The 23708-nt window shown below is 47.8% G+C and overlaps 2 protein-coding genes across 3 annotated transcripts in view; one reads left to right on the forward strand and one right to left on the reverse strand.

The window, feature by feature from the left end:
- The window catches only part of ABHD2 (abhydrolase domain containing 2, acylglycerol lipase), a 36064-nt gene extending 21990 nt beyond the window's left edge, over positions 1–14074 (forward strand). For both annotated transcript variants that reach the window (XM_059482572.1, XM_059482573.1), the window contains exons 6-11: positions 913–1096; positions 4588–4680; positions 6334–6444; positions 6944–7013; positions 7733–7817; positions 8732–14074. In XM_059482572.1, the coding sequence (XP_059338555.1) occupies positions 913–1096; positions 4588–4680; positions 6334–6444; positions 6944–7013; positions 7733–7817; positions 8732–8928 (740 nt within the window). In that variant the 3' untranslated portion in view covers positions 8929–14074. The remainder of the gene's footprint in view (positions 1–912; positions 1097–4587; positions 4681–6333; positions 6445–6943; positions 7014–7732; positions 7818–8731) is intronic.
- Positions 14075–16323: 2249 nt separating this feature from the next.
- Positions 16324–21400, reverse strand: RLBP1 (retinaldehyde binding protein 1). The gene is made up of 7 exons (XM_059482494.1): positions 21389–21400; positions 21055–21183; positions 20005–20206; positions 18646–18824; positions 17310–17468; positions 16592–16702; positions 16324–16482 (listed from the first exon to the last, which is right to left on the reverse strand). Exons 1-7 carry the CDS (start codon positions 21398–21400, stop codon positions 16324–16326), a joined length of 951 nt encoding a protein of 316 aa, XP_059338477.1.
- Between the last annotated feature and the right edge of the window lie 2308 nt (positions 21401–23708).

Consider the following 23708-nt stretch of genomic DNA (forward strand, 5'->3'; position numbering starts at 1 on the left):
CCAAAGGGAAGGTTAACAAGCTGCATAAACACTTGAAACCAGTGTACTAACGCCATCACTATTGTAGCTGCTGCTCCATATCTCCTTTTCCCATACTCACAAGCAGGAGAAATACTTGTAGGTATTCACATTGTTGTATGTGTGGAGGTCTTCAAGTCTGTCGAACAGTTGGAGGATGCCAGCACTGCCAGAAACTGGATCCCTCAGTGCCTGTGGGATGCAAGTGGGTGTTTGCTGACAGTGGAACAGATCTCTATAGAGACACTTAACCATTCTCCTGGTGTGGGGGTACCCATGTGTCTTTCAGGGAGCTGCAGGATCTTTACTTTTTCACTGGCTACAAAGGGTTGAATATCTGTGCTTAAACCCTTCTCCCTGATTCCAGAAATCACCTGCTTAGTCAGGCTCTGCAGCAGTCTGCTGGGAGCTCTTCCTGACAAGCCACTCCTTTCCCCTCCCCACGGCAGCGGGGATTTAGGGATCCATATCATCTTGCTTAAAAACAAAGGAGCAAACTGCATGCCAAATACCTCACTTCACTTTGAAAGTGGCAAACTGCCTCAGGAAAGCAATGATGTGTGCTGCTCTTGCATGGTAATGTCAAGCCCAGAGTTGCTGGACTCTGCTTTTTAAAGCTGTTTTAGAAACAAAGCGTTTTGATTGTCATGTTAACTGTCACCATGATTTTTAAGCAACTAAATTTCATCTTGCTTTGGCACTCTGTCAGAACTAAGCATGAGCTAAGCTCCACAGGACTCACAGATGTATGAACACATGTGAATCAGAGCTGTTAAAACCTTAAGGCTATTGAAAAGTCAGAAAGGGTAAGAAGCTGAATTCAAAGCAACTGAGGCTTCAAATGAGAATTTAAATATATTGGATGATTTTTTTAAACTTTGTTCTTCTTTTTAGGATGCACCTGGGAATTTGGTGCCATGGTGAATTACATCAAGAAGACCTACCCTCAGACCCAGCTGATTGTTGTGGGCTTCAGCCTGGGTGGAAACATAGTGTGCAAATACCTGGGAGAGAGCCAGGCCAACCAGGAGCGAGTGCTGTGCTGTGTCAGCTTGTGCCAGGGGTACAGTGCACTCAGGTGGGTCTGGAGCTTTCTCTGTGCTGCTCTCTTCTGGGAGTACAGGAGGGAGCAGATATCTGGAAGGGCAAGGTGAAGATGGGTGTTTCTCTTGCATGAACTGATCTGACAGACTGTGTAGGATAAAACCCTCCTGAAGGAACACCAGAAGCTCTGCTGATTTGCAAGCACAAGTAAACTTGGTCAGCAGTGCAAACAGGTTTTGTGTACCTGTCCAGGTACGTGCTGGCAGCTTCTGGGCTGTGCATGTGATGCTGTCTCATGGCTAGAGTGAAGAAGTGGCATTCCCTGTGCAGTCCTGGTGTAATTAACCAGGCAAGCTGGGCAGCCTGAGCAGCTGCTGAGCTGATGCCAGGTCTGCAAGCAATAGTTTACACTGTCTCATCACTCTGAGAAATATCCCATGGTTTGTAATAGCTTGTTTGGCCTCAGTGTGCAGTTTCATCTGGCAGCTCTTACCCAGGGAGACTGGAAAGGCACAGCACAGACTCTGTCAGTCTGTGCTCCTCTCTAGTGTCACTGAAACAGTGCTGGGTGATCAAGGGATGGAGAGGTGCTCACAGCTGTCTTATAGGAGTGGGGAAGGTGGGGTGGAAAAGTATTACAGCCCTTAAGCCTGAAAATATTGATGTTTCCCCACCTGGAAGACAAGGTTGTGGCACTTTAGGAGCTGTGATGGCTTCACTTGCATGTCCTGATGGAGGGTACAGCAGTGCTGCTTGAAAACTGAACTCAACTAATGCACTTTAACCTTTCCATATATGCACAGGTAATTGAGATTAAAGCACTGTAACTGGCTAAGCTGCTGTTTTCAGTTTTTACTGTCTGTACATATGGACAATTACTAAGGTGCAACTGACTCTGCAGTAATTTACCTGCAATTTTGAGCTGTGAGACTACCTACAAGCCAAAAGGGACTGTTAGAACTCAGGTATTTGAGTCATAATCCCTTGGGCTGATAGGAATGGTGAAACTGTAGCAGGTCTGTGAGGGGCTTGCTATGGAATTCAGCCTCAAAGCCTGATCAGGGTAGCTGGAACTCTTGGTGCTGTTGCTGCCCTGTCTGTGTAGGGGCCAGTTTGTTATTCAGCAGCCTGAAGACACCTTTTATAAATCAGGCTCTTTACCTATTCTCAAAGCAGAAGAGGTAAAAGCAAAAAGCTTTTCTGGAAGCACTGAGATGTCAGTAAAAGCTTGATATGCTTGTAATACTCTTGCTATCTAATCCCTTTTGAGGTCAGATGTGACTACTGCTAAAAAAGTGTATCATCTGCTGCTAGTTTACACCCTTAAAATCTGAACAGATGCTACAGGAACAGCTGTTCTGTTTTGTTTCAAGTAAAATGTTCTTAGCTATCCTGGGATTCTGGCATAGAGCACAGAGCATCCTTTTGAAGCCAGCTCCTTAATTGCAACCATCAGAGAGGGTTTGCAGGGATAATATCTGGCTGTGGTCCACTTGGTTCATCTTCTACAATTATGCAATATTGTATTCCTGATCTCCAAAATGCTGTTGTGAGTAATGCTATTATGCTTGCATGGCAAGGACAACCTGATTAACAATTCTCCACTTGGATATTTGTGTGGAAAAACAACTCACTGGGTTTTTTTCCCCCCTGAGTTTAATGCACCCCATAGTGTGGGCTGTGTGGATTATTGAGCTCTTGCCTCCACCTGCTGGGTAAACATCTCCTAGCAAAGCTCCTGCCACAAAACATCTGCTCTGTATTACTGGACAGCCAGCAGGAAGGATTTCAGGTCTTGTGTCTCCCTTCCTAATGCCCACATCTGCTGTAAGTGCTAATTAGCTGAAGAACCAGAGGGAAGCAACATCTACTGGGCAAAGGGCAGGAGGAGGGAGGGCCTTGTGCCCTGGTTATGGAAGTGGGAGGAGGAGGTGTAAAGCACCTCCAGGTAGAATGGTGAAGCCACTGATTTCCTGGGCTTAGTCTGGTACATGAAAATAGCTGGCTTCAGCCTTCAGGGCTACATGGAAGTGAATTACCCTGGTAACATAACCAGTTTAATTTACAGTTCCATTTTTTAAAATATTAGCTTGTCCAGCATTTATTCCCCAAATAACTTTCATAAGCAAAGGAAAAAAATTTAGTGAGCAAGGTGAACCAAAGATTTCAAATAGGAAAGCCTTTGCAGAGCAGCAGCAATACTAGGATCTGCCAGAACAATGAGATCTTTAATGAATTAACAGTCTAGGGAATGTGTTCCCTGAGGCTAAACAGGGACAGGTCTCCTTATTCCTTAATCTCTGCCTGCATAGGCTTGATTCTGCTTCTTGATCTTGTGGAATGCATCTTCATCATAGCTCCAGGCTGTGGGGAGAGACCTCAGCTCTGAAACCTGGGCAGTCCTCACAATACTAGAAGCTGCCTGTGGGGTTTTTTTTAATGCTTGCAGCTCTTCATATTAGGAGAACTGCTGTACACCACAGGAACTGCAGGGAAATGTAGTAGCTTCAACTTCAAACATCTTGTGATAACTTAATAGATTTGCTTGGAAAACCTTTTATGAAGAAAGAAATGTGCATTTTCCAGTCTTCTTGGTAGGTATAACCTGGCTAGACAAATAGATAATGGATTTTTCTTTTTTTTTAAATCCATACTCTCCAACATGGCTAATTACAAGAAAACAGTTTGTTCCTGCCTGGTAGGGGATTTGCAAGCTGTAGCCTGGAAGGTCATGCTAAATCTACAGTAGTTCTTGTGGTATGTTAATGTTTAAGTGGTAGGAGAGCTTCAGTAGCTGAAGCTGCTCCCAGCATTCTTCAGTCTCTCAGTAAATGATAGTGTGTTCCCTCAGCAACAGCAAGCCCTGCTAGGAGTAAAGCTCTAACCTGCCCATGACCCTGCATAGCAAAGCAGTGCTGGTGTCTGCCAGAGCTCACACAACTCTGGATGGCTTAAATTCTGTTTTAACAACAGATAAGCTGTGAAGTGCTCTTCTGCTTTGAGAATAGGTAAAGACTTCAACTCAGATGCCACTTGCAGCTGCAGCTAGTATTTATTCCTACAGTTCCTGCCAATGAACTGAAACAATAATAGTATCTGTATATGTTGGAAACATCTGCACAAATTGTTTCCTCTGCAGAGCTATATTACACAATAGACAACACTGTTGAGCAACAGGTTTTAGCCCTTTCCTTGAAAGTCCCATTATGTAAATTACATTCAACTTCTGCAAAGGGATACTAAAATCCTCTTGTCAGTGTTATGGATCTTGATTGATGGCTCTTAAATGCTCTGATCAAAACTGCTAATTGTATTGTGCAAGATGAGACTGCAGATCTGTTTTCTGATACTAACAAACTTCATCAAAGTGGAAGTCATTTCCTGGAAAAGGTTAAGCTGTGGCAGAGAAGGCCTGGAGGTTTGTTTACACAGCCCCCAGGCTGCCATAAGATGTTAACAGTGTATTAATCTGATCTTTCAAGGGCTCCATTAACAGCTTTGTTTGTTCTGCTGTGTTTTTTCTAGGGCACAGGAAACCTTCATGCAGTGGGATCATTGCAGAAGATTTTATAACTTCCTCATGGCAGACAACATGAAGAAGATCATCCTTTCTCACAGGTACTGCAGTACACCACTCACACTGACAGTATTGATTGGGTCAATTGCTGTATTGGATTTGTCTGCCTGGTCCTTTAAAATAGGACTCCTCACAGGTTTAGCACAAGTTCCTTGGTAGATCTTTAGATGAACCAACAGAGAAGGTGAGCCCCTGTCAATCTCATTATACTGTAAAATAGACAAACAAGCTTTGGCCATTTTGTTAGAAGGAAGACATTGTTGTCTCCTTGTGTTTTGTGGGAACTTGCTTAATGAATAAACAAGACGTGCACAGGAAAACATTGCAATTAGACTTCAAAGTGGAGTGTTCTGCATCTGTTTTACTTCTAGCCAAAGAATTCCCTATTGAAGGAGCCTCTTGTTCTGCCACCTACCTGAGGTAGGACTAATCTTCCAGATCTGCTGTATGGAGTTGCTGCATATCAAATAAGCAAATAGTCAAACCTGTAGCTCTGGCTTCTAGCTGTTCCTCTAGAAAGAGCATGTAGCCAGCAAAACACTTAACATTGCTGTTCCTGGAGTGCTGTAGGATCCTTGTGCTGCTCTTGCTGATCCATTGCTCTTGCATAACAAAAGAAATTTGTGTGCTAAACAGGTGACATGCTCATGTTGGTGTTGTTTTCCCCATAAAAAGTTCTCTGGGTGGTACTCTGTAGACAAGAAAATACCTCATCTGTATTGGAATTTGCCTGACTGAAGAGAAAGGAGGGGAATATCTTAAAGCCTATTTCATTGAAGGAGCATGTGTCACTTCAGACTTCTGGTTCTTTGTTTACACTCCTGTGCAGTATGAAACACTTGTAGAAAGAGGGTGGCCAATGTAGGATGATCCATGTAATTCATTCCAGGTTTACAAATATTTAGACAACTTGAACAAATTTGACAAGTGAAGTTAGGTAAGCTCCCATTAAAGGGTGCTTCAATTCTTAACCCAAAAAGACTGGTGCTGATTTGAAAGGAAGTGTGTTGAGCAAACTTTTTCCATAATCACTTGTGCTCTACCTTGCCCAAATCAAACCTAGCCTGCCCTGCAGCTGCCTCTCAAAGGGAATACAAATCCCTTTCCAACTTGTGGCCTTTGTTCTGTTAGTTTGGGAAGAAGTTTGTTCTGGTAAAGAAACATGTCCTCTCCTGAGGGCAATAGCCAGCTATGACAAGTGTCCATAGTAAAAGCTTTCTGCTAAGGGAATACCCTGAGTAATTTCTGTGTGTGGTAGCCTGAAGTCTGTGCTGGGGGCTTTAGAACCAGATGATGCAGGAAATGCTGTGCCGAGCATTGCTGGTGCTCTCACCCAAACCACCCACAGGTTTCATCTGAAGCCAAAAATCTCTCCCTCTAACATGTAGCCTCAAGTCCAAATACCCTTAGTGCCCTCTGTTCTGGGAAGTTTCTTTTAAGAAGGCCCCCTCATGCAATTTTTCAGTAGATAAGGAAAACATTTTTTCCTACAAAGAGGCTTCTGGGGTTTGTTATGTCTTGCTGCTAAGGTAAGTGGACAAACAACTGCTCTTGCTCCCAAGGAAGCCTCATGTTTATATAACCCACTTCTGATCTTATCTTGTCAGATTTAGTAAACTCAGTTGTCCTTGAACAGGTCATGGTTTTGCTGCCCTTGTGTTTTTTGGATGTAATTCTTGATGTCACTCTTCCAGGCAAGCTCTTTTTGGAGATAACATGAAGAAGCCACATAGCCTGTCAGAAGCTGATCTGGGCAAGCTCTATACAGCAACATCACTTATGCAGATTGATGATAATGTTATGAGGTATGAAGGGCAATTCCGTGCTCCCCTGTAGAACTCCAGGTACCTTCTCTTCCCAGTGTTTCTCTTGTATGCCCCTTGCTGTGCCTGTGGGACTCTGCTGAAGTACAGTGAACACAACTTCAAATTGTTCAGTAAATTTGAGGTTTATAAGCTATGCTGGGTTTGTATTTAAAAAGACTTTTAGGGAAAGATGAACAAGATCCTAACTTCCTTTCATTTACATGTACAATTAAGTGAAGTGGGGTGTTTTAAAAGAAACACCCTGAGGGCTGCTGGTCTTCAGTTTGCATGTTTGACTTGCCCATGTTCTCAGAATGTTTGAGAAGGCACAGAAACCATCAAGGCATGTGCTGCCAAAGGGTATTGCAAAGAGACTGGGTATTAAAATATTGTCTATGGAAATTGAGCCATTATTTCTGTTTCTGCATGTGTCCTCACTTAAAAGTAATAGTGACATGGCTGGTACAGGTGATATTAATGACAATCTGCTCTATTTCAGGAAATTCCATGGTTATAGCTCACTGAAGGAATACTATGAAGAGGAAAGTTGCCTGCATTACTTGCACAGGGTAAGCTCTTGCAGCAGGCTGTTCTTGCATTAAGGGAAATTACTCTGTGTTTCCTTTTGTGATACCTGCAGATGACTTAGCTGGGATTTTCAGAAATAATCACCCACAGTATATTGAAGTAGAATTTCAGATCTTGCTGCCTCTAACATTGGGGCTAAATTATTTGGGTTCTTCAGTGTGTATAACTCTGGCAGGTGATAGCACCCAAGAGATGGAGACAAAGCCCCACATTCAGCTGAACTGCTCTGAGAGTGTGAGGATAAAGTGGGAAATGGGTGCCTGCATGGAGCCTGCACCTCCAAGGAAGAAAGGCTTACTGGATTCTATGGAGGAGACTCAGGACACTGACAGGCAGATGCTTGAGCAAAGTTTTGCCAAAGTGTAATTGAGATCAGTTCTTCCTTTTTCTACTGAACCAGAGAATGGAGATGTTCCAAGGGAGTTTCCTGGACTTTAACCAAGGTGTCCATAACAGAGCTGGCAATAGCTGCCTGGTGTGCAAAGCAATGCAGAGTGAAAACAGGGTGTAGCTCTTTCAATTCTAAGAGTGAGGACTCAGTCTGTTTGCTCTCTGCCTCTTTCTTTGAGGCAAAATTAACTCTGAAATAAGATCTTAATTGAGTTATGCTAAGATACTTTTACAGTTGGTAGATTGACATTCAAATACTAACCCCTTTCTGGTTTGGTTTCTTCTTTTTATGTCATGTTTCCTGATGCAGATCAATGTTCCTCTTCTGTTGGTTAATGCTGCTGATGACCCTCTTGTTCATGAGAGTCTTCTATCAATTCCAAGAGCTCTTTCAGGTATGCTGAATCAGTCTCCTCCAGCTGGGCATGTTTGTGTACCTACAGCTTGCTTACCACATCACAATTCCTGATTTCAAAGCAGCTTGACTTGCCTCCTTACATCTGTAATGCTCTGGGAAGTGTGCTAAGCCTCTTTAAGTCACCAATTGCTAGAACTAACAAGGCTAATCATGAGCAGGAGGAATTTCAGTCCTTTCAGGCACCTCTTGCTTGTGTTGATAGCAGCAGGTTACATTCCTGGATGAAAAAAGATTTCCTCACATCTCCATTGCTCACTGGGATTTAGTAGGAAGATGGGTGGTGGTGACAGTCTGGATGAAGCACAGATAAACTCCCCCTTTGCTGATGAAATGGGGACAGTGCATGCATGGCTCTGTCACTTGGCACTGAACTGGGATCTCTCCCTTGAAAGGAGTTGAGCTGTCTGTCGTCAAACAAGGCAAAAGGTAAATTATCCTTAGAAGCTCAGAAGAGGGAGCTGCTGCTGCTTCATCACACAGAGAGTTGGTGCACAGGGAGGGAAGCAGGGTTCTTTCTTTTCCTGGTCAGAGGCTGTGAGCAGAGAATTTATTCCCAGCTGCTTTCAGAGAGAAGCAAGCACAGAGAGTTTTTCACTGTCCATGCAACAAGATGGTTGATGCACTGTCAGAGCTTAGTGCAGTTTGACATGATGCAAACAGTCCTAGTTCCAGGGAATGTGAGTTAAAGGTGTTCATTTGTTAAAGAATGACAATTCTTACAGCAGTATTTTTTTATTATTGTTTCTATTATTATTATTATTATTATTATTATTACTGTTAGGGCCCAGTCAGCAGCATCTCTTGGGCAGCCATTGTCCTGGCAACTCAAGATGCTTTCATTGTCATCTTAAGATGTTATCCTGGAATTTTCTGCCTCTTTTTCTTTTACAGAGAAAAAGGAGAATGTCATGCATGTGCTGCCCCTTCATGGAGGCCACCTGGGATTTTTTGAGGGATCTGTGCTGTTCCCAGAGCCCCTTACCTGGATGGATAAGCTTGTGGTGCAGTATGCCAATGCCATCTGCCAGTGGGAGAAGACAAAGCCTCACTGCTCAGATGCTGAGCAGGCTGTGTCTGGCCAGGAGTAATCGACCCAAAGACTCTGGATCACTTCAGTAAATCTCTATTTGGGAGCATCTTGTTCCCTCACCTGCTGCTTCAGGTCTCCATTCTCCTTGATATCCTATGGCTGGGGTTTGATCACCATGTGTTTTTCCAAAATTGAGTTAAAGCAGAGGTTAACAACTGGTCAGAGCCTCTTTGGATATCCAGTCACGTGGATTTGTAATTTACTGCTCTGCTTGAAGAATTGGGTTGCTGTCTGTAGCTTGTTCCAGGGCTACTGAGCTAAAGACTGCTTGCTTTAATATAGCAGAAGTTTCACATGTCAAAATCTCTTTACCTGCTGGTCAAAAACTTGATCTGCAGCATTTGTTTAGGTGTAGATGATGGGATAATTGTGGCTCTCTTCTCTCTCTGGGTGCTGGAAAATCCCTGTACCAAGCCACAAGCCAGTGAGTGATTCAGCCTGTAAGCCACTATAGTGTGGCTTGGAAAAACAGGTGCTTGACTGCAAGTGTAGTGTCAGCTTTGCACCATCTCAAGGGAAACCTTTTAGTACCTAGGAATGCACTTGTACAAGTGAATCACTTTAAAAATATTCAACTTTTCCATGCTTGAGCTGTGAGTGGATTGGGGTGGCTTTATGCTGCATCTCCAAGAAGAGAAAAGCTGCAGCCTGGTAATGCCAGTTAATGTTTCTGTGTAAACATGTTCTCACTTCAGGACCTGATCAGTCGCCTTCTTGTCACCTTTGCCTCTTTTGAAATACTGTTTTCTTTTCAGTACTGGATTCTTTGTTTGACCTGGGTCTTTTTAAAGCTGGCTCTAGCTTCCAAATGGAAACCCATGATTAAGAATCTGCAGGACTTTTTTCTGTGAGCTCAATTTGCTTGAAAGACTATTTTATGGAAAGCTATTGTACTCTCTTAGGGATTAATTGGTGGGGAGTAGGGTGTATCTGTTTAGATTTACTCCCCTTATGTCCGGGTAAATAATACCAAAATTCCTCCCATTAGCTTTCAGAGCATCAGGTGGGTTTGAGACATGTGACTTGCCTTACAGTTGATGTGGAACCGGTGTCCCCAGCCCTGTGCAGCTGAAATGACATCTTTGCATGGCTGACTACTTCCAGATCTGTGTAATCTGTAGGATTACTGGCTCTGGTAAGACACTGGGCTCTTTCTCACCAGAATTTTTTTTCCACAACCAGACATCCCCTTCTAGTTTTAATGTGCAAAGTGAAGTGTGAAAGCTGTTTGCAGGAAAGCTGGCTACTCACCTGTGCTTTTCCCTCAAGTGGCAGCTATGGTCTGTGCCAAAATAGTTATTAAAGGAAAGTTGTCCCATGACAATCTGGAGACTGAAACTAGTGGTAAAAATCTTTTTTTTTTCCCCTTACTGTTTGTTCTCTCAATGTTGTAGAGTCATTAATCCATCCATAGAGTTTCTTTATCACCGTGTCAGTGAAGTTCTTTTCCTGTCACAACTTCCCTCATCAGCACTTTATTGCTTCAGCCTTGGTCTGTGTTCAGGCACTTTAATTTATAGCTTAAGGGTGAAACAAGCTGCAAGTCTTCAGGCTGGTAACAACAAACCTGGGGAACAAGCCTCCTGGACTGCCCTGTCCCTGAACTTCAGTAGGTTGAGTAGGTGGGGTTTCATTTTAATAAAGCAATAATTAACTATTGTAGCAAAGATGCATTGTCATATCAGGAAATTCCTTTCATTTGCCTTAGGCCAAACACCTTGGCCTGTGATCCACGGTGAACTGTGGATGTCTGCACATTCTCCTAGTCAGTAAATCTCGGCTTTTTTTCTTCAAAGAGAAGATGAAACTAAGTAAAGCTACAGCAAGATTTGGCTGTGCTTGTGGCTGTTCCTTAAGAACTATTTTAGGGCATCAGTTAGCAAGGATATTCTTAGCTGATGGATATCTTGTCTCTGTGTTATGTTCTTATACTGCATCACTAAAGTATGTCATAAAAGACATTTCAGTTTTTTTGCTTAAGTAGTGTTCATGTAATATTCATTTGGTATGACTTAAATATCTCCTCACTTCAGCAGAAGTGTAAACAACACATGTACACATCAAATAGCTACAGTATAAATTTAGGTGTCTAAGTCTCCCAAAATGAGGTGAGCAACTGGACAGTTCTCAAAGCAGCAGGAGCAGTACCTTTGTCTAATCAAGTAGAGATTTTTCTTTAAACTTGGAGAGCCTTTCTGAGGAGTACTCCTTCCTACCCCACAACCCCAGCCTTCAGAAGTGCCAGTGCTGTGGACTTTCTCAAACTCTCCACTACAGAAGTACCATGGGTCTCTGTCTTGCTCCTTTGCCCTGGTTTTGCACTTGAATCTAAAACTGCTCAAATCACTTGTGACTTGACTGAGTCTGGCTTATTTGGGGAAGGACAGCTTTTGTTGTGGCTTTTTTGTGCAAGGTTTCTGGAGCTTGAGCTTCAGCTTAAGCCTGTAGGTGGAAGCAGTGTTAAAAAAAAAAAAAGCTGTTCTCTCCATCTCAACAAATTTGATGCTTCTTTCAAAGCAAGACTTGTAGTCAGACTTTGTCCAGTCTCATATGAAATGCTCTTATCTCCCAAAATAAGGCAATACTACTCTTGTTGTGTGGGCAGGTGGTCTTTATTTGCCCAGTGAACCCAGCCTTAAATGCAGTCTGAATTTTTCAGTCTTAGAGGTGAAGTCTTTCATCTCTTGTCCAAACACATGAGGCTGCTGAAGTGTGCACTTGTAGATCATTGCAGTGTGGTGTGATAGAGCAGTTCAAGATTACAGCTTGGTGAATCTGACATGTGCTCTGCTTAGTTTCAAACTGGGATTAGAAAAATCATTAGGAGAGCTCTTCCATGGGTAGTCTCATGGTAAACACACCTTCCCCATCACTGAATGTAAGTAGCACTTGAGCATGAACCCTGAGGACCCTCTCAATGAGACAGCAAGTTGCAGAACAATTACTCTTTGATGGTTAGGCTGGTCCAACCATCACCTTTGCCGTTTTTCTGGAGGTATCTGAAGATTGTAAATAAGCAGCTCAGACTTGCTCTGACTGAGCACAAGGAACTTCAGCTTCCACTACATGAGCTCTGCCAGCATTTTTAATTGTCCCTTTGTTCTAAATCAAGGTGTTTTCAGGTGTGTCTGGCAGTGTTGTAGTTGCACTGTAAAGGCAAACAGTGAACTTCCTTGCAATCCTTTTCCTGAGTGTTTTTCTGCAGTTTCTGTTTATGAAGGTATGGGTTACAAAGACAGGGCATTAAGTAAAAATGTTGGGAACTATTAACTCCAGTACTGAATTTAACCAAGCTACGTGTGTGTCATCTGTCCTGGGCCTGTCACAAGTTCCTAGACCACAGCCCTTTGACACATGGTGCCTTGCCCTTTTCCTCCTCCTCCCCTGACATCAGCATATCTAGAGACTTCAGTAACAGCTCTGTCAGAGCTTTTGGGGCTTTGCTTTTTGGTGAATGAATTTTCAGACACTGAGGCACACCAGTGATGCACATGGCACAATTGAGTGCTGACTTAAAGGACCTTTGTGGGCGGCCCACAACTGGCTGCAGTCAGTTTCAAGGCTGAAAATAACAATGTATATAAGCAGTGGATCACTTTCAACTCTCTGCTCCTTTAGCAGTAGGAATTGAGTCATAGAAGCAGGATTTGCTTTGCTTAAGTGTGACTTGTTATCCTGCAATCCCAAAGTTTTTGTCTGCTAACCCTCCAGCAGCATAGCTGGAGGTAAATTGCTCAAGTGGCTGCATCTCAAAGGAAAGAGCAGAGAGTACCATCTTCAGGACTTAATTGCCAGTTTAGTCACCTGGATTGCTTCCAGGTTTTTCTGGAAATGCTGTGCTTGTCTGGAGCTTAATGAAATTCTTCAATCTTTTTTTGTGAGACCAGAGAAGGCCTGAGCCTTGTGCTGCCTGTGTAAGTCACTTGTTGTAAAGAACATCTTGTTTCTGGTTTGAGTCATACTCCATGTCTGTATCCCTTCTGTGGGTTGGCTCATTTGGGAAGGTGCTGGAGCCACAGTGACTCAAAGCAGTGTCTCTTCCATGGCTTCTGGGTGAAAAGCAAACAGCCCTTCTTTGTGAGGACTTTAGGATTTTTCTCCAAGCTTAGAATGCCTCAGAGCAGCACCAGCCCGAGGGAGGGTGCCCTGTTCCTGTACCCTCCTCTCAGTGACAGTGACACTGGCCTGGGCTTCCTCAGCTGTCAGGGCAGCTTAGGCACAAGTGCCATCAATGAGTCAAAGCAGTTGCCAGCTTTCCATGCTGTGCTGGAAAGGTTTCTGGAGTTACCCTGACCATCTGTACCAGGTGGCACAAAGCCCCTTTGCTTTGGTCTGACTGACAAGCTCCCATTGTAATCAAAGTTTTTGTATGACCAGAGAGGAGATACAGAATTTTCTTCTTGGATCTCTACTATAGTTCTGCTGGGATGTTGACCCATCTCATGTTCTCTGCCAACTAAAAAGTCTTTATTTTAAAATTTTTAAAAAGCCAAATAAAACCCATTTGTATTTGTTATAACTGAATCCTACTGCTTTGCCCAAGTCAACAGCTTTCCAAAGGGGCATTTTGTCTCATTGTTACATGATACTTGACTGTAATTCCCAGTGACAGATCTCTAGCCATTTTTCTTGAGAAAGCATAACCTCTTTCTCTGAAAGTTCCTAGCCAAAAAGGTGTGTAAAGAGGTTGGGAAGAGGAGACCTGTGCCCTTGTTTCTCTCATGCAGCTGTGTTAGAACAGGCAGAGTGACTTCCAGTGGTCTTGGTGAGCAGTTGACTATGGAAATATTTTCAATTTGGCAAAATTATATTCTGTAACTATCTCTAAATGCTGCCCTGAAGAAGCCTGTATATTGAGACACCCTCCCTGCTGCCATGTTCTGAGTCAGATTCTCTGGAGCTGAGAGCTGCAGGGGAGATGATTTGCAACTAGCAATGCAATTTTTCTATATCTGCTGATGTTTACCTTTAAAATTATATATAAATATATATAAAACTGTCTTTGATTTTTTTTCTTTAATTTTTGTTCTTGTGTGGTGTAAAATGGAAGTCATTGCAAAACAAAATGTAATTTTGTTATCTTTGATTCAGTGGGGTTTCTTTATTTAAAAATAAAGGACTTATTGAAGTCAGTGCTCCAGCTAGTGCCTGTGTGTGAAGTTCCATATGTTGGCAGAGGCTCTCAGTGTTCCCTGAGGCTCAGCTTGGGGAGCTGGCTGGGGGAAGGTGGTATAAGTGGTGCTCAAGCCTTTCCTGGTTGCTTTTTGTCTTCTGCCCAAGAAGAGGTCTTTGATGCCACTCTGGTGGAGAATGGGTATAGCATCAGCTTCAAAAGGGCACATCTGCCATGAAACTACTGAAAAAGAGTTATTTTTGCTGCTGGAATAGAACAGCTGCTATTTTTCCCTATGTGAGAGCAAGTGCAGTGCCTGATCTTTCAGCTGCTGGCAGAAGAAACACAAACCAGCTCCTGTGGCCAGGACAGTGACATCTGTGACCCTTGAGTGTACAAAAGCACTGCTCACCTGACCTAACAGCTCTCCACTGTGTGATTTATTGCCTACAGCCCAAGGGAGGGAGTTGTGCAGGGTAACTGGGACTGGTGCCATGCTGGGGCAGCTGGACTGGGTGCTCTGTGGGACACAATAGCCCTCATCTGTAATTTATTGGCCATTGTGAATTAGCTGTTAGATCCACTTCAGAGCTCCTTCCTGCCTTGCTCAGTCACTCAGCTGCCAGCTCTGCTGTGCTGCTCTGTGTCTCCCCATCACAGCAAGCTCCTGGCTGACAATTTGTCACAGGAGTGCTGAGCAGCCACAGGCACCTCCCAAGAGCTGTGACTGTCCCAGTGCAAACCCCAGAGGCAGCAATGTGATACTCCTGTCTCTGTGGATGAGGTTTTTTTTCCCCCTTGTTCTGTTTCCACAAGCTGCAGTTGCTCTGCCTCCCAGGCAAGCTGTGCTGTTGTGTTTGCACTGGCCTGATGCTTGCAGGGTTGTCACACGTGCTTTCCTTGGGATGGCTCCAGGTACAGAAAGGAGCCAAAGGAGGTGGAGAAGTGCCTTTTGCTCTGTCTCCTGCACAGCCTCAGGCTTCAGGACTCTTCATGCATGGACTCAGCAAGCAGCTGAGGCTGGAGCAAACATCTAACCCCAGGCAGGCCCTGTCCTGTTTGGTTTGAGCCTGAGCCAGTGCCCTGCTGAAATGTGGCTCTTGTCAGCCCCTCCACCTCAGCCAGCCCTGGGTAGGGGGGCTGATCTGGACGATGAAAAGGACACACGTGGAGCTGGGAGGGAGGACAGGACCCACTGTGGGAGCAGGCTCAGGGAGAATGTAACCTTGACAGAGACCAGGAGCTTGTTCCTTTCTGAGCCCTGCTGCTGGCCAAGGGAGGAGATGGTCTGGGAATGGGTGTCCAATTTACTCTTTGGAGGAGATGCCTGGTTCATGAACCAGAACAGACTCTCTAGACAGGGACAGCTACCTATGCCTCCCTCCTCCCCACCTGAGCAAGCTGTAGTTAGTGTCAGGTGCAGCTGGTTTGCTGCACAGGTACCATCCTCTGCCCTCCATGGTGACTTTTGGCAGGGCTTCCCTGAATGAGCTCCCTTTCACAGTGCAGTGCTGGGAGAAACAGCTGTGCTGAGGCTTTTGAAGGATTTAGGAGGGTATATTCTTGTCTTTCAATTGTTTTGTGATTGAAACAATCTCCTAGTCCCAATGGCTCCTGCAGGTTCTGTTCTCCTCCCTGCCCAAGCAGGAATTGGGCAGAGACAGCTCCACCTGGGACCCTGGTTGGGTTTTTGTTTGCATCTGTTCCCTGGTTTGTTTGTTTCTCTTCCCTGGTTAGAACAGATAAGGAAGAACTGGGGGCCCTTTCTCAGGCAAGAAAAGGACTTGATCTGGAATGCAGGAGGATGGAGATGGGCAGTGCCTTGATCCTGGTGCCAAAGTGCAGTCAGTGATGAGGGCACTGGGGTCTCCTGCCAAACACTGGTCTCCTTAGAACCACCAACACAGCCAGCACCCAGAAAGCTGTGCCCCTGCTCCTCACCATGAGGCACCAGAGCTCTGCTTTAAACACTTTATTTCTCCCTCACTGTAGCCCTCCCTTCCCAGAGCAGACACTCTCCTGTCCTCCCCTTGCAGCTCCAGGAAAGGCTGTGGGAGAGGGCTGGTGGCCTCCTTTCTCCAGTAGCTCCAGAGGGAAGGATGCTGTGCCTGGGAAGGACAGCCCTGTGCCTGGAGTGGGGACAGGAGGGACAGGCATGGAGCAGCACACCCAGGCTGCTGCAGCACAAACAGTCACTCAAGCAACGCTACAGGAGGGAGGTGGTGGGGTTAGAGGGCCACCTCTGGTGCTGTGGTATAGGGGAGGCAGCAGGCTCCTGCTTTAGAGAGCTGTGTCCTCAGACTCGATGCGAGGCCCAAAGAGCTTCTCTGCAGTTGCTTTGCCATCGTACTTGGGCAGGTTGCCACCAAAGTCTGCTGGCAAGATGTCAGCATCGATCTCCTGGTAGAAGGATTCCAGCTCCTCGCCGTGCACAAAGACCTGGGGGAGATGGGAGTGACCCTCAGCAGAGGACCAGGACAGCTCTTCCCAGCTGCTCTGTTCCACCCAAGGAGGTGCCTTTGCCTGCAGGTCCCTTTCCTACACTCACCCTCTCCAGCAGTTTGCTCTTCAGGAAGGGTTTGACCACGTTGTAGGTGGTGGTGAAGTACCAAGGCTGGTGGATGAAGTGGACGGCCTTGAACCGCGCTGGGAAGGAGTCCTGGGATCCCAAACCCAGACACAGATGGTTACAGATCTTACCCTTGCTCAGATCTTACCCCGATCTGAGCAGGCAGCAATGGATACACCAGCACTGGCACAGCACTCCTTGCTCCATGTCCCCTTCTCTGTTCTGACCCAGAGGATCAACCACCCCCACCTCAGGAGCACCAGGGAGCTGAAGAACCTCCCAGACTGCTCCCACCTCATGAGAAGGACCTTCCCTGGGAAGAGCCAAGTGTCTTTGGCATTTGGTCCAAGGGCAGAAATGCTGGAGTGCCTGTGTCTCCATTCAGCCTGCAGCAGGCTGGGCTGAGAGGCTCATGAGGAAAGCCCTCCAGGCCATGCCCTAGGATGCTGCAAGGAGTGGTAGCACTGCTTCTGGTCAGGCATTTGAGAAGGCAGGGAGATGGAGTGGGGAAATTTTTGCAGGGTTAAGCCAATTAGCTGGCAAGGCAGGGAAAGGGTGATGGGGAACAGCCTCTCCACAATGTTTTCACATTGTTCCAGCACGGTGGCAATCCCAAACCCTGCTAGCCCTGCCTCTGAGCTCCCTGCTTGCCCAGGGTCCCCTCTGCCACTGCTGGGTGCAGACTTTGCCACCTCACCTGCAGCATGTCCACCATCTTCTTGAGCTCAGAGGGTTTGATCCCTGATGCCTGCTGCATGGTGAAGCCCTTGAAGTTCTCAATGATGCAGAACCCATTGATCTGGGTCTCTTCATTCTCCAGCAGCTTCTCCAAGATAATACAATAGGCACGAAGGATCTAATGGAGAGGAGAGACAGCAGGATCTTGTATGAGGTCTCACCTGCCATAGACCTAGAGGGTACTCAGGAGGAGTCCCATGGAGTGTTATCCAGGGTCTGTTGGACTCCAGCCTGCTTGTCACAGCCAGCCCCCAGATTTCAGAGCAGGGACAGGGTGAACACATTCTCTTTTCAAGTCATGAGTATCAGATCTGGATCAGTGATACACTGAGACCAGATTCAGAGCTGAGCAGGAAAGGAAACTGGGAGAAGATTTGAAGACCTCTTTGCCAAGAAGCCCTTCCCATGCCCTGTGCCTCAGTTTCCTCCTCTGGCCCTGATTTAATGGTGTGGTGCCTTTCTTCTGCCCATGTTACAGAGGCTGGGGGATGCACCCATTAATTTGGTATCTTGCACTGCATCCTTTGGGGTGGACCATGCTCTCCCAGGCTCCCTCAAAGGATAAATGCAAAGGGCTGCAGATTTACTTCCACCTGTATGGCTGGACAGATGCACATGTATGTGTAAGGATGCTGTGCTCACAGTGAGTGTGTGTAAGGATGCTGTGCTCACAGTGAGTGTGTGTGTAAGGATGCTGTGCTCAGTGTGTGTGTAAGGATGCTCTGTGTGTGTGTAAGGATGCTGTGCTCACAGTGTGTGTGTGTAAGGAGGCTGTGTCAGTGTGTGTGTAAGGATGCTGTGCTCAGTGTGTGTATAAGGATGCTCTGTGTGTGTGTGTGTAAGGATGCTCTGTGTATGTAAGGATGCTGTGCTCAGTGTGTGTGTAAGGATGCTCAGTGTGTGTGTGTAAGGAGGCTGTGCTCAGTGTGTGTGTAAGGATGCTCTGTGTGTGTGTGTGTGTGTGTAAGGATGCTGTGCTCACAGTGTGTGTGTAAGGATGCTCTGTGTGTGTGTGTGTGTGTGTGTGTAAGGAGGCTGTGTTCAGTGTGTGTGTAAGGATGCTCTGTGTGTGTAAGGATGCTGTGCTCACAGTGTGTGTGTATAAGGATGCTGTGCTCACTGTGTGTGTGTGTAAGGATGCTCAGTGTGTGTGTGTGTGTAAGGAGGCTGTGCTCACTGTGTGTGTAAGGATGCTCAGTGTGTGTGTGCGTAAGGATGTTGTGCTCACAGGTCCGAGCAGGAAAAGCCCAAAAGCAGCACCGCAGCTGTGGGAGCAGCCTCTGATCTGGGCTCACCTCATCGAAGGTGATCTCCTCGTAGTCCCAGTTCTCGATGTTGAAGAGCATCACCACGCGGCCGTACTTGTCCCTGCTGGCCAGGATGCCGGGGTAGCCCGCCTCGATGGTGCTGCGCACCGCCTCGGGGCTCAGGTTGTCAAACAGCTCGGGGTACTGCTGCCGGAAATTCACGTAGCCTGCAGAGGCAAAAATTGGGAACACTGGCTGCTTGCCCAGCCTCGGGAAGCTGGGGGAGCTGCCAGAGATGGGATGGGCTGGTGATGGTGAGATGTCAGAGCCCAGAGCTGTGGAAAGCTCTGCCTGTGGCACACGTGGGTCAGGTCTCCTCCAGCAAAGGGGGAAAGAGGGAAAGCAAAGAGGGAAAGCAAAGGGGGAAAGAGAAACTCAGCAGCAGACCAGCCCCAGCATGCTTGGTGCAATCCCTCCCCTTGCCAGGATCTTCCCACACCCGCTTTCTCTCCAACACCTTAAAAAGCAGATAAAGTAATTTCCCCCTCATTTCCCTTCTCCTTTTCCTCCCTGTTTGGGTGAAAACCCCCATCTACCCTCTCTTGGCACCCTGCAGGCACAAAACAAGGAATTTAGTCCTGGGAAAATGCAGGCAAACAAAACAGCTCGTCGGAGAGCCAGCGCTGATAATTACAACTCATTATCCCCTAAGCTGATACAAAGAAGAGCAGAGCTGGAGCCAGGCAGGTTCCAGCCAGCAGCCAGCCTGTGGGCTGCCCTTCTGCTCCCCCTCCACCCCTCTGGGTCACTCCCAGTGTGAGGAGAGGGTGCCACAAGCACCCCAAGCTGTCCCCAGACCTGGGGGTGCCCCAGGGGTGAAAAGATCCCCAGGCACCGTGCACAGGAGCATCAGGAGGGTGCAGAGCTGGCTCCTTACAGGGGTACAGAGGGAGGAGTGTAGGGCATGTACAGGGCATGGGTCTCTCAAGGGGATGCAGCTCAAGCCAGCTGGGTTTGCTGCATGAGCAAAACCATCACCAAATGTGAGAGTTTTTTTTCTGTTTTGTTTGGGTAAATTTGCAAGGAATGGGACTGTCCTGGTGCTGCAGGATGCCTGGTGTCACCCTCATTTATTTCCTCCCCCATCCCAACTCCTTCCAAGCCCCTCAACCTGATGTTTTCTATTCATCACCTCTCTTCAAACCCTGACTTTTTCTATTTACCCCCTCTCTTAATTCCCTTCCCATATCAGGGTCCTGCTCTGCCAGCACAGCCCAGTCTGGGCTAGGAGGCACCAGCACAGGACTGTGAGCTGCTGGGGGATGTGTACCCTCATTCTCACCCAGCATCAAAGCCCAGGAGCCCTCCCCACCTTTCAGCAGGTCACGGGCTCTGTGCCCTCCCCACCTTTCAGCAGGTCATAGGCTCTGTGCACGTCGAACTTGCGGGCGCGGATGAAGCGGAGCAGGAAGGAGTCGTCCCTCTCCTGCACCTTCTCGGCCACCTTCTGGCAAACATCCTCACCGCCCGCCCGCTCCTGCACCAGCTCCCGCAGCGCCTTCACCGCCACCTCCCGCTTCTCCTCCGTCTCGTTCAGCTCGTCCTTTGCCTGGGGGGAGCAGAGAGGGCACCCAGTGATGGGCACGCGTGCTGAAACACCCCGGGGGTGTCACAGACATCTTTTATGAAAAATCCTTTCCTTAGAATTTTTCCTCCTGAGAAACCTCAAAAACAAAATGTAGATGATGATTATCTGATGCTATAGAATGCAACAAGTAAATCTGTAATTAATCTCATGCAGTTGTTTCTAATTAATAACCAATCACAGTCAGCTAACTCAGACTCTCAGTCCAAGTGACAAGCCTTTGTTATAATTCCTTTTTTTTCTATTCTTAGCTAGCCTTCTGATGAAATCCTTTCTTCTATTCTTTTAGTATAATTTTAATATATCATAAAATAATAAATCAAGCCTTCTAAAACTTAGAGTCAGATCTTCATCTCTTCCCTCATCCTCAGACCCCTGTGAACACTGTCACATGGGGGTCCTGAAGGTACTCAGAAACTGGGGGAGGACAGTCAAGCTCCTTGCAGCATCCCAGCACAAGGAGGGCAAGGTCACTGAATCCCCAACCTGGAGACATTTTGGTAAGTGCATCCCCCCTTCACTGCCACCTCCCTCTTCTCCTCTGTCTCATTCAGCTCGTCCTTTGCCTGGGAGGAGCAGAGAGGGGAACCAGTGATGGGCACACATGCTGAAACACCCCGGGGGTCGTGGAGGCACCCAAAAACTGGGGGAGGACAGTAAAGCTCCTTGCAGCATCCCAGCACAGGGAGGGCAGGTTCACTCAATCCCCAGCCTGGAGACATTTTGGCGAGTGCAAGAGACAGCAGAAAGTCTCCCCTGTCCCCTGAGGAGCAGGAGCTGCACCTTCCCCCCGTTCCCCACAGCTGCCTCACCTTCTGCAGGGTGTGTGGGGGGATCTTCTCGCACTTCCCGAAGACGGGCCCGTGGTCCTTGGTGGTGAGGCGCTCCAGCTTGGAGCGCAGCGCCTGCTCCTCCTCCGACACGATGCGGAACGTGCCCGTCTGCGGGGAGGAGAGGCTGTGGGGGCTCCCCAGACAGCCCCCCAGCCCCCTGCCCCACCTGGGAGCTCTGGGCAAGGGGAGAGGCTCCACACAAGGGGGTGCAGTGGGTTAGGGATGGGCTGTGTGCTGCTTGGACCGAGGTGCACCCTGTAGGGAGGGCATGGTCAGGGCACAGAGGATGGGGCAGCGTGGGGATGGTACTCACAACTGCAGACATGCTGTCCTCTGTCTTCTGTCGGCAGCAGGACACTGGCAGAGGGAAGGAGGAATCAGCATGGATCCAAATGGTCTCCACAGCCTCCCTTATGCCCCATTTCCTGACATATTGCACAAATAGGGGCAGAAGTGGGGGTCCAGAGGAGACCCCCAACTTTCTTCATCTCCATCACCTACTGCCTGCATTTCTGCCTACCCGAGGAGGCCAAGCAGCCTGAAGAAACACCAGGGATGTTTGCAAAAGCAGCTTAAAAATCTGTGTATTGATCATCTGATACTTCATATGTTTTTCTCAGTCTGCCTTTCCTCTTTTGGCTGGGGGTATCTCAACCTGCCCTCACCCAGGTAGTCTCAGACCACCTTCCCATTGGCAGAGACAAGCATCCAAATTTGGCCAGGCAGCCAGCTCATCCTTTTATTTCTACTACCAAAATAAATAATATTACCAAAATAAATACTCATCCCCAAAGTATTTCCCAAACTCTCAAGTCTCACTGCTCCACCAGCTGCAAGGCTGGACTGCAAACCTCTCAGCATCTTTCCAATGCAGTCTGGGTGAAACACCTTGTTCCCATCCACAAGGAGGAGGAGGGCTGCCTTCATCCTGCCTCCAGCACCTACCCCTGCCTGGCTGTAGCCCCAGCTCCAAGCCCAGGCTGTGCGAGCAATGCTTGGCTCCAGCTCACCCATTTGCCAGGGCCATCCTCTTTCCCTCAACCTCCTGGGGAAAGGACAGGCATCAAAACCAATTCAAGCTCTGGACATGCCAGGTTGAGTGAGGTTGATGGTCTTCAACGCTGCTCTTCCAGTTGAAAACTGTCCTGGGTACTCACCAGGAGGAGCAGAAGTGTCCTGAGCAGGTGAGTGCACAGAGCTGAGGTGGGAGCAGGGGTGGCGAGGCCGGAGTGGAGCAGGAGGGAGCTGGGCGAAAGCTTTGTAGAGTCACCGGGTTGGGATTAGACCGTCACAAGGCATCAACTCACTGCAGCTTTGCAATTAAGTCAGCCCAGCCCAGGAAAGAAACCCCATTAAAACATTACAAAAGGCAGCTGAGGAGAGAGAAGGAGGGAGCCGGGGCTCCACGGCCAGCGGGAGCGTGTGTGGGGAGGCGGGCTGGATGCCGGGCCCGATTAACAAAGTATAAAAGCTCCTTGTTGTGTAACTCGCTCATTAGCACGGGGCAGGGGCAGAGGCAGGGGGTGGGCAGCCTGCCATCCCGGCCCGCTCCCCGGGGTGAGCAGGACAGGTCTGTTCCCCAGCTCCTGCCCCACAAACCCTGGCAAGGCCCTGCTGTGAGTTCGGCTGCGTGGGCAAGGCCCTGCTGTGAGTTCGGCTGCGTGGGCAAGGCCCTGCTGTGAGTTCGGCTGTGCGGGCAGGGTCTGGCTGCGGGGATGGGTCTGTGGCAGAGGATGCTCCTGAGGCTCTCCAGTTCCTCCCCTATGGGGCCTCCCAAACCAGCATCCATACAAGGCCCCTTTCAGCTTTTATAAAAAAAAGGCACAGATAAAATCTCTACAATGCCCTCAAGTGATGATTGACTGCTCGGAGCTCTGGGAGCTGGAGATGCCACAGACCCATAAGGGAGGGGAGCCCCAGGATGTGGGAGAAACAAAGCTCAGCCCACGTGTGGGTGCAGCAGGATGGCAAAAGGGCTTTTCTGGGATGCTCCAGCATGCTGAAGCTACACAGGGCAGGAGAGCCCTTGCAGCCTTAATTCTTTGGGTCAAGGGTTGTGGGATCTGTGTGAAGATGTGGAGAGGATGGAGTGGTGCTCAAGCCCAGGAGAGGAGCTTGGCCAGGCTCTTACCATGGTGGGGATTTTGGGGAGGTGGCAGGGCCGGGCTAAGCACCAGAGCAGGGCTGAAAGGGCTTACACAAGGCATGTTTTGTAATGCCCCTGGGATTTAGGGATTTGGTTTCCACACAGGGCTGTCCTGCAAGCGGAGCTGAGACCCCAATGTGAGGGAGGGAGGAGGAGGAAGGCACGAGACTCCAGATGAAAGGCTGGGGTGCTGCTGCGGGAAAATTCGGACCTGTGCCAAACCCCTGAGCAATGTCACTGCAGCCTGAGGCAGCGTGCACTGCTCTTCAGAGGAGACCCCCAAGCCTCCCATCCCCTTCCCACAGCCCTGGTGCAAGGCTCAGCTTCCTCCTACAGTTCATTGGACCTTTGTGTGCAGCTCAGTGCAAAATAGTGCATAACAGGGGTACATCATCAGCATGAGGTTTCCCAAATATACCCAATAATGCTCTGTTGGGGTGCCAGAGAGAACCTGTGATCTCTGGGGCACCCGGGCATCCCGGCCAGC

This window comes from Ammospiza nelsoni, chromosome 14 (genome assembly GCF_027579445.1).
Source record: "Ammospiza nelsoni isolate bAmmNel1 chromosome 14, bAmmNel1.pri, whole genome shotgun sequence".
Lineage (NCBI taxonomy): Eukaryota > Metazoa > Chordata > Aves > Passeriformes > Passerellidae > Ammospiza > Ammospiza nelsoni.

Bases quoted from the DNA above. Each gene is read 5' to 3' on its own strand.
- RLBP1 (XM_059482494.1), bottom strand. The intron at 17,469-18,645 runs GTGAGCCCAGAT...CCTCTCCATTAG, and splicing joins AGGAGATCACCTTCGATGAG to ATCCTTCGTGCCTATTGTAT. The intron at 16,703-17,309 runs GTGAGGTGGCAA...TTGGGATCCCAG, and splicing joins AGATGGTGGACATGCTGCAG to GACTCCTTCCCAGCGCGGTT.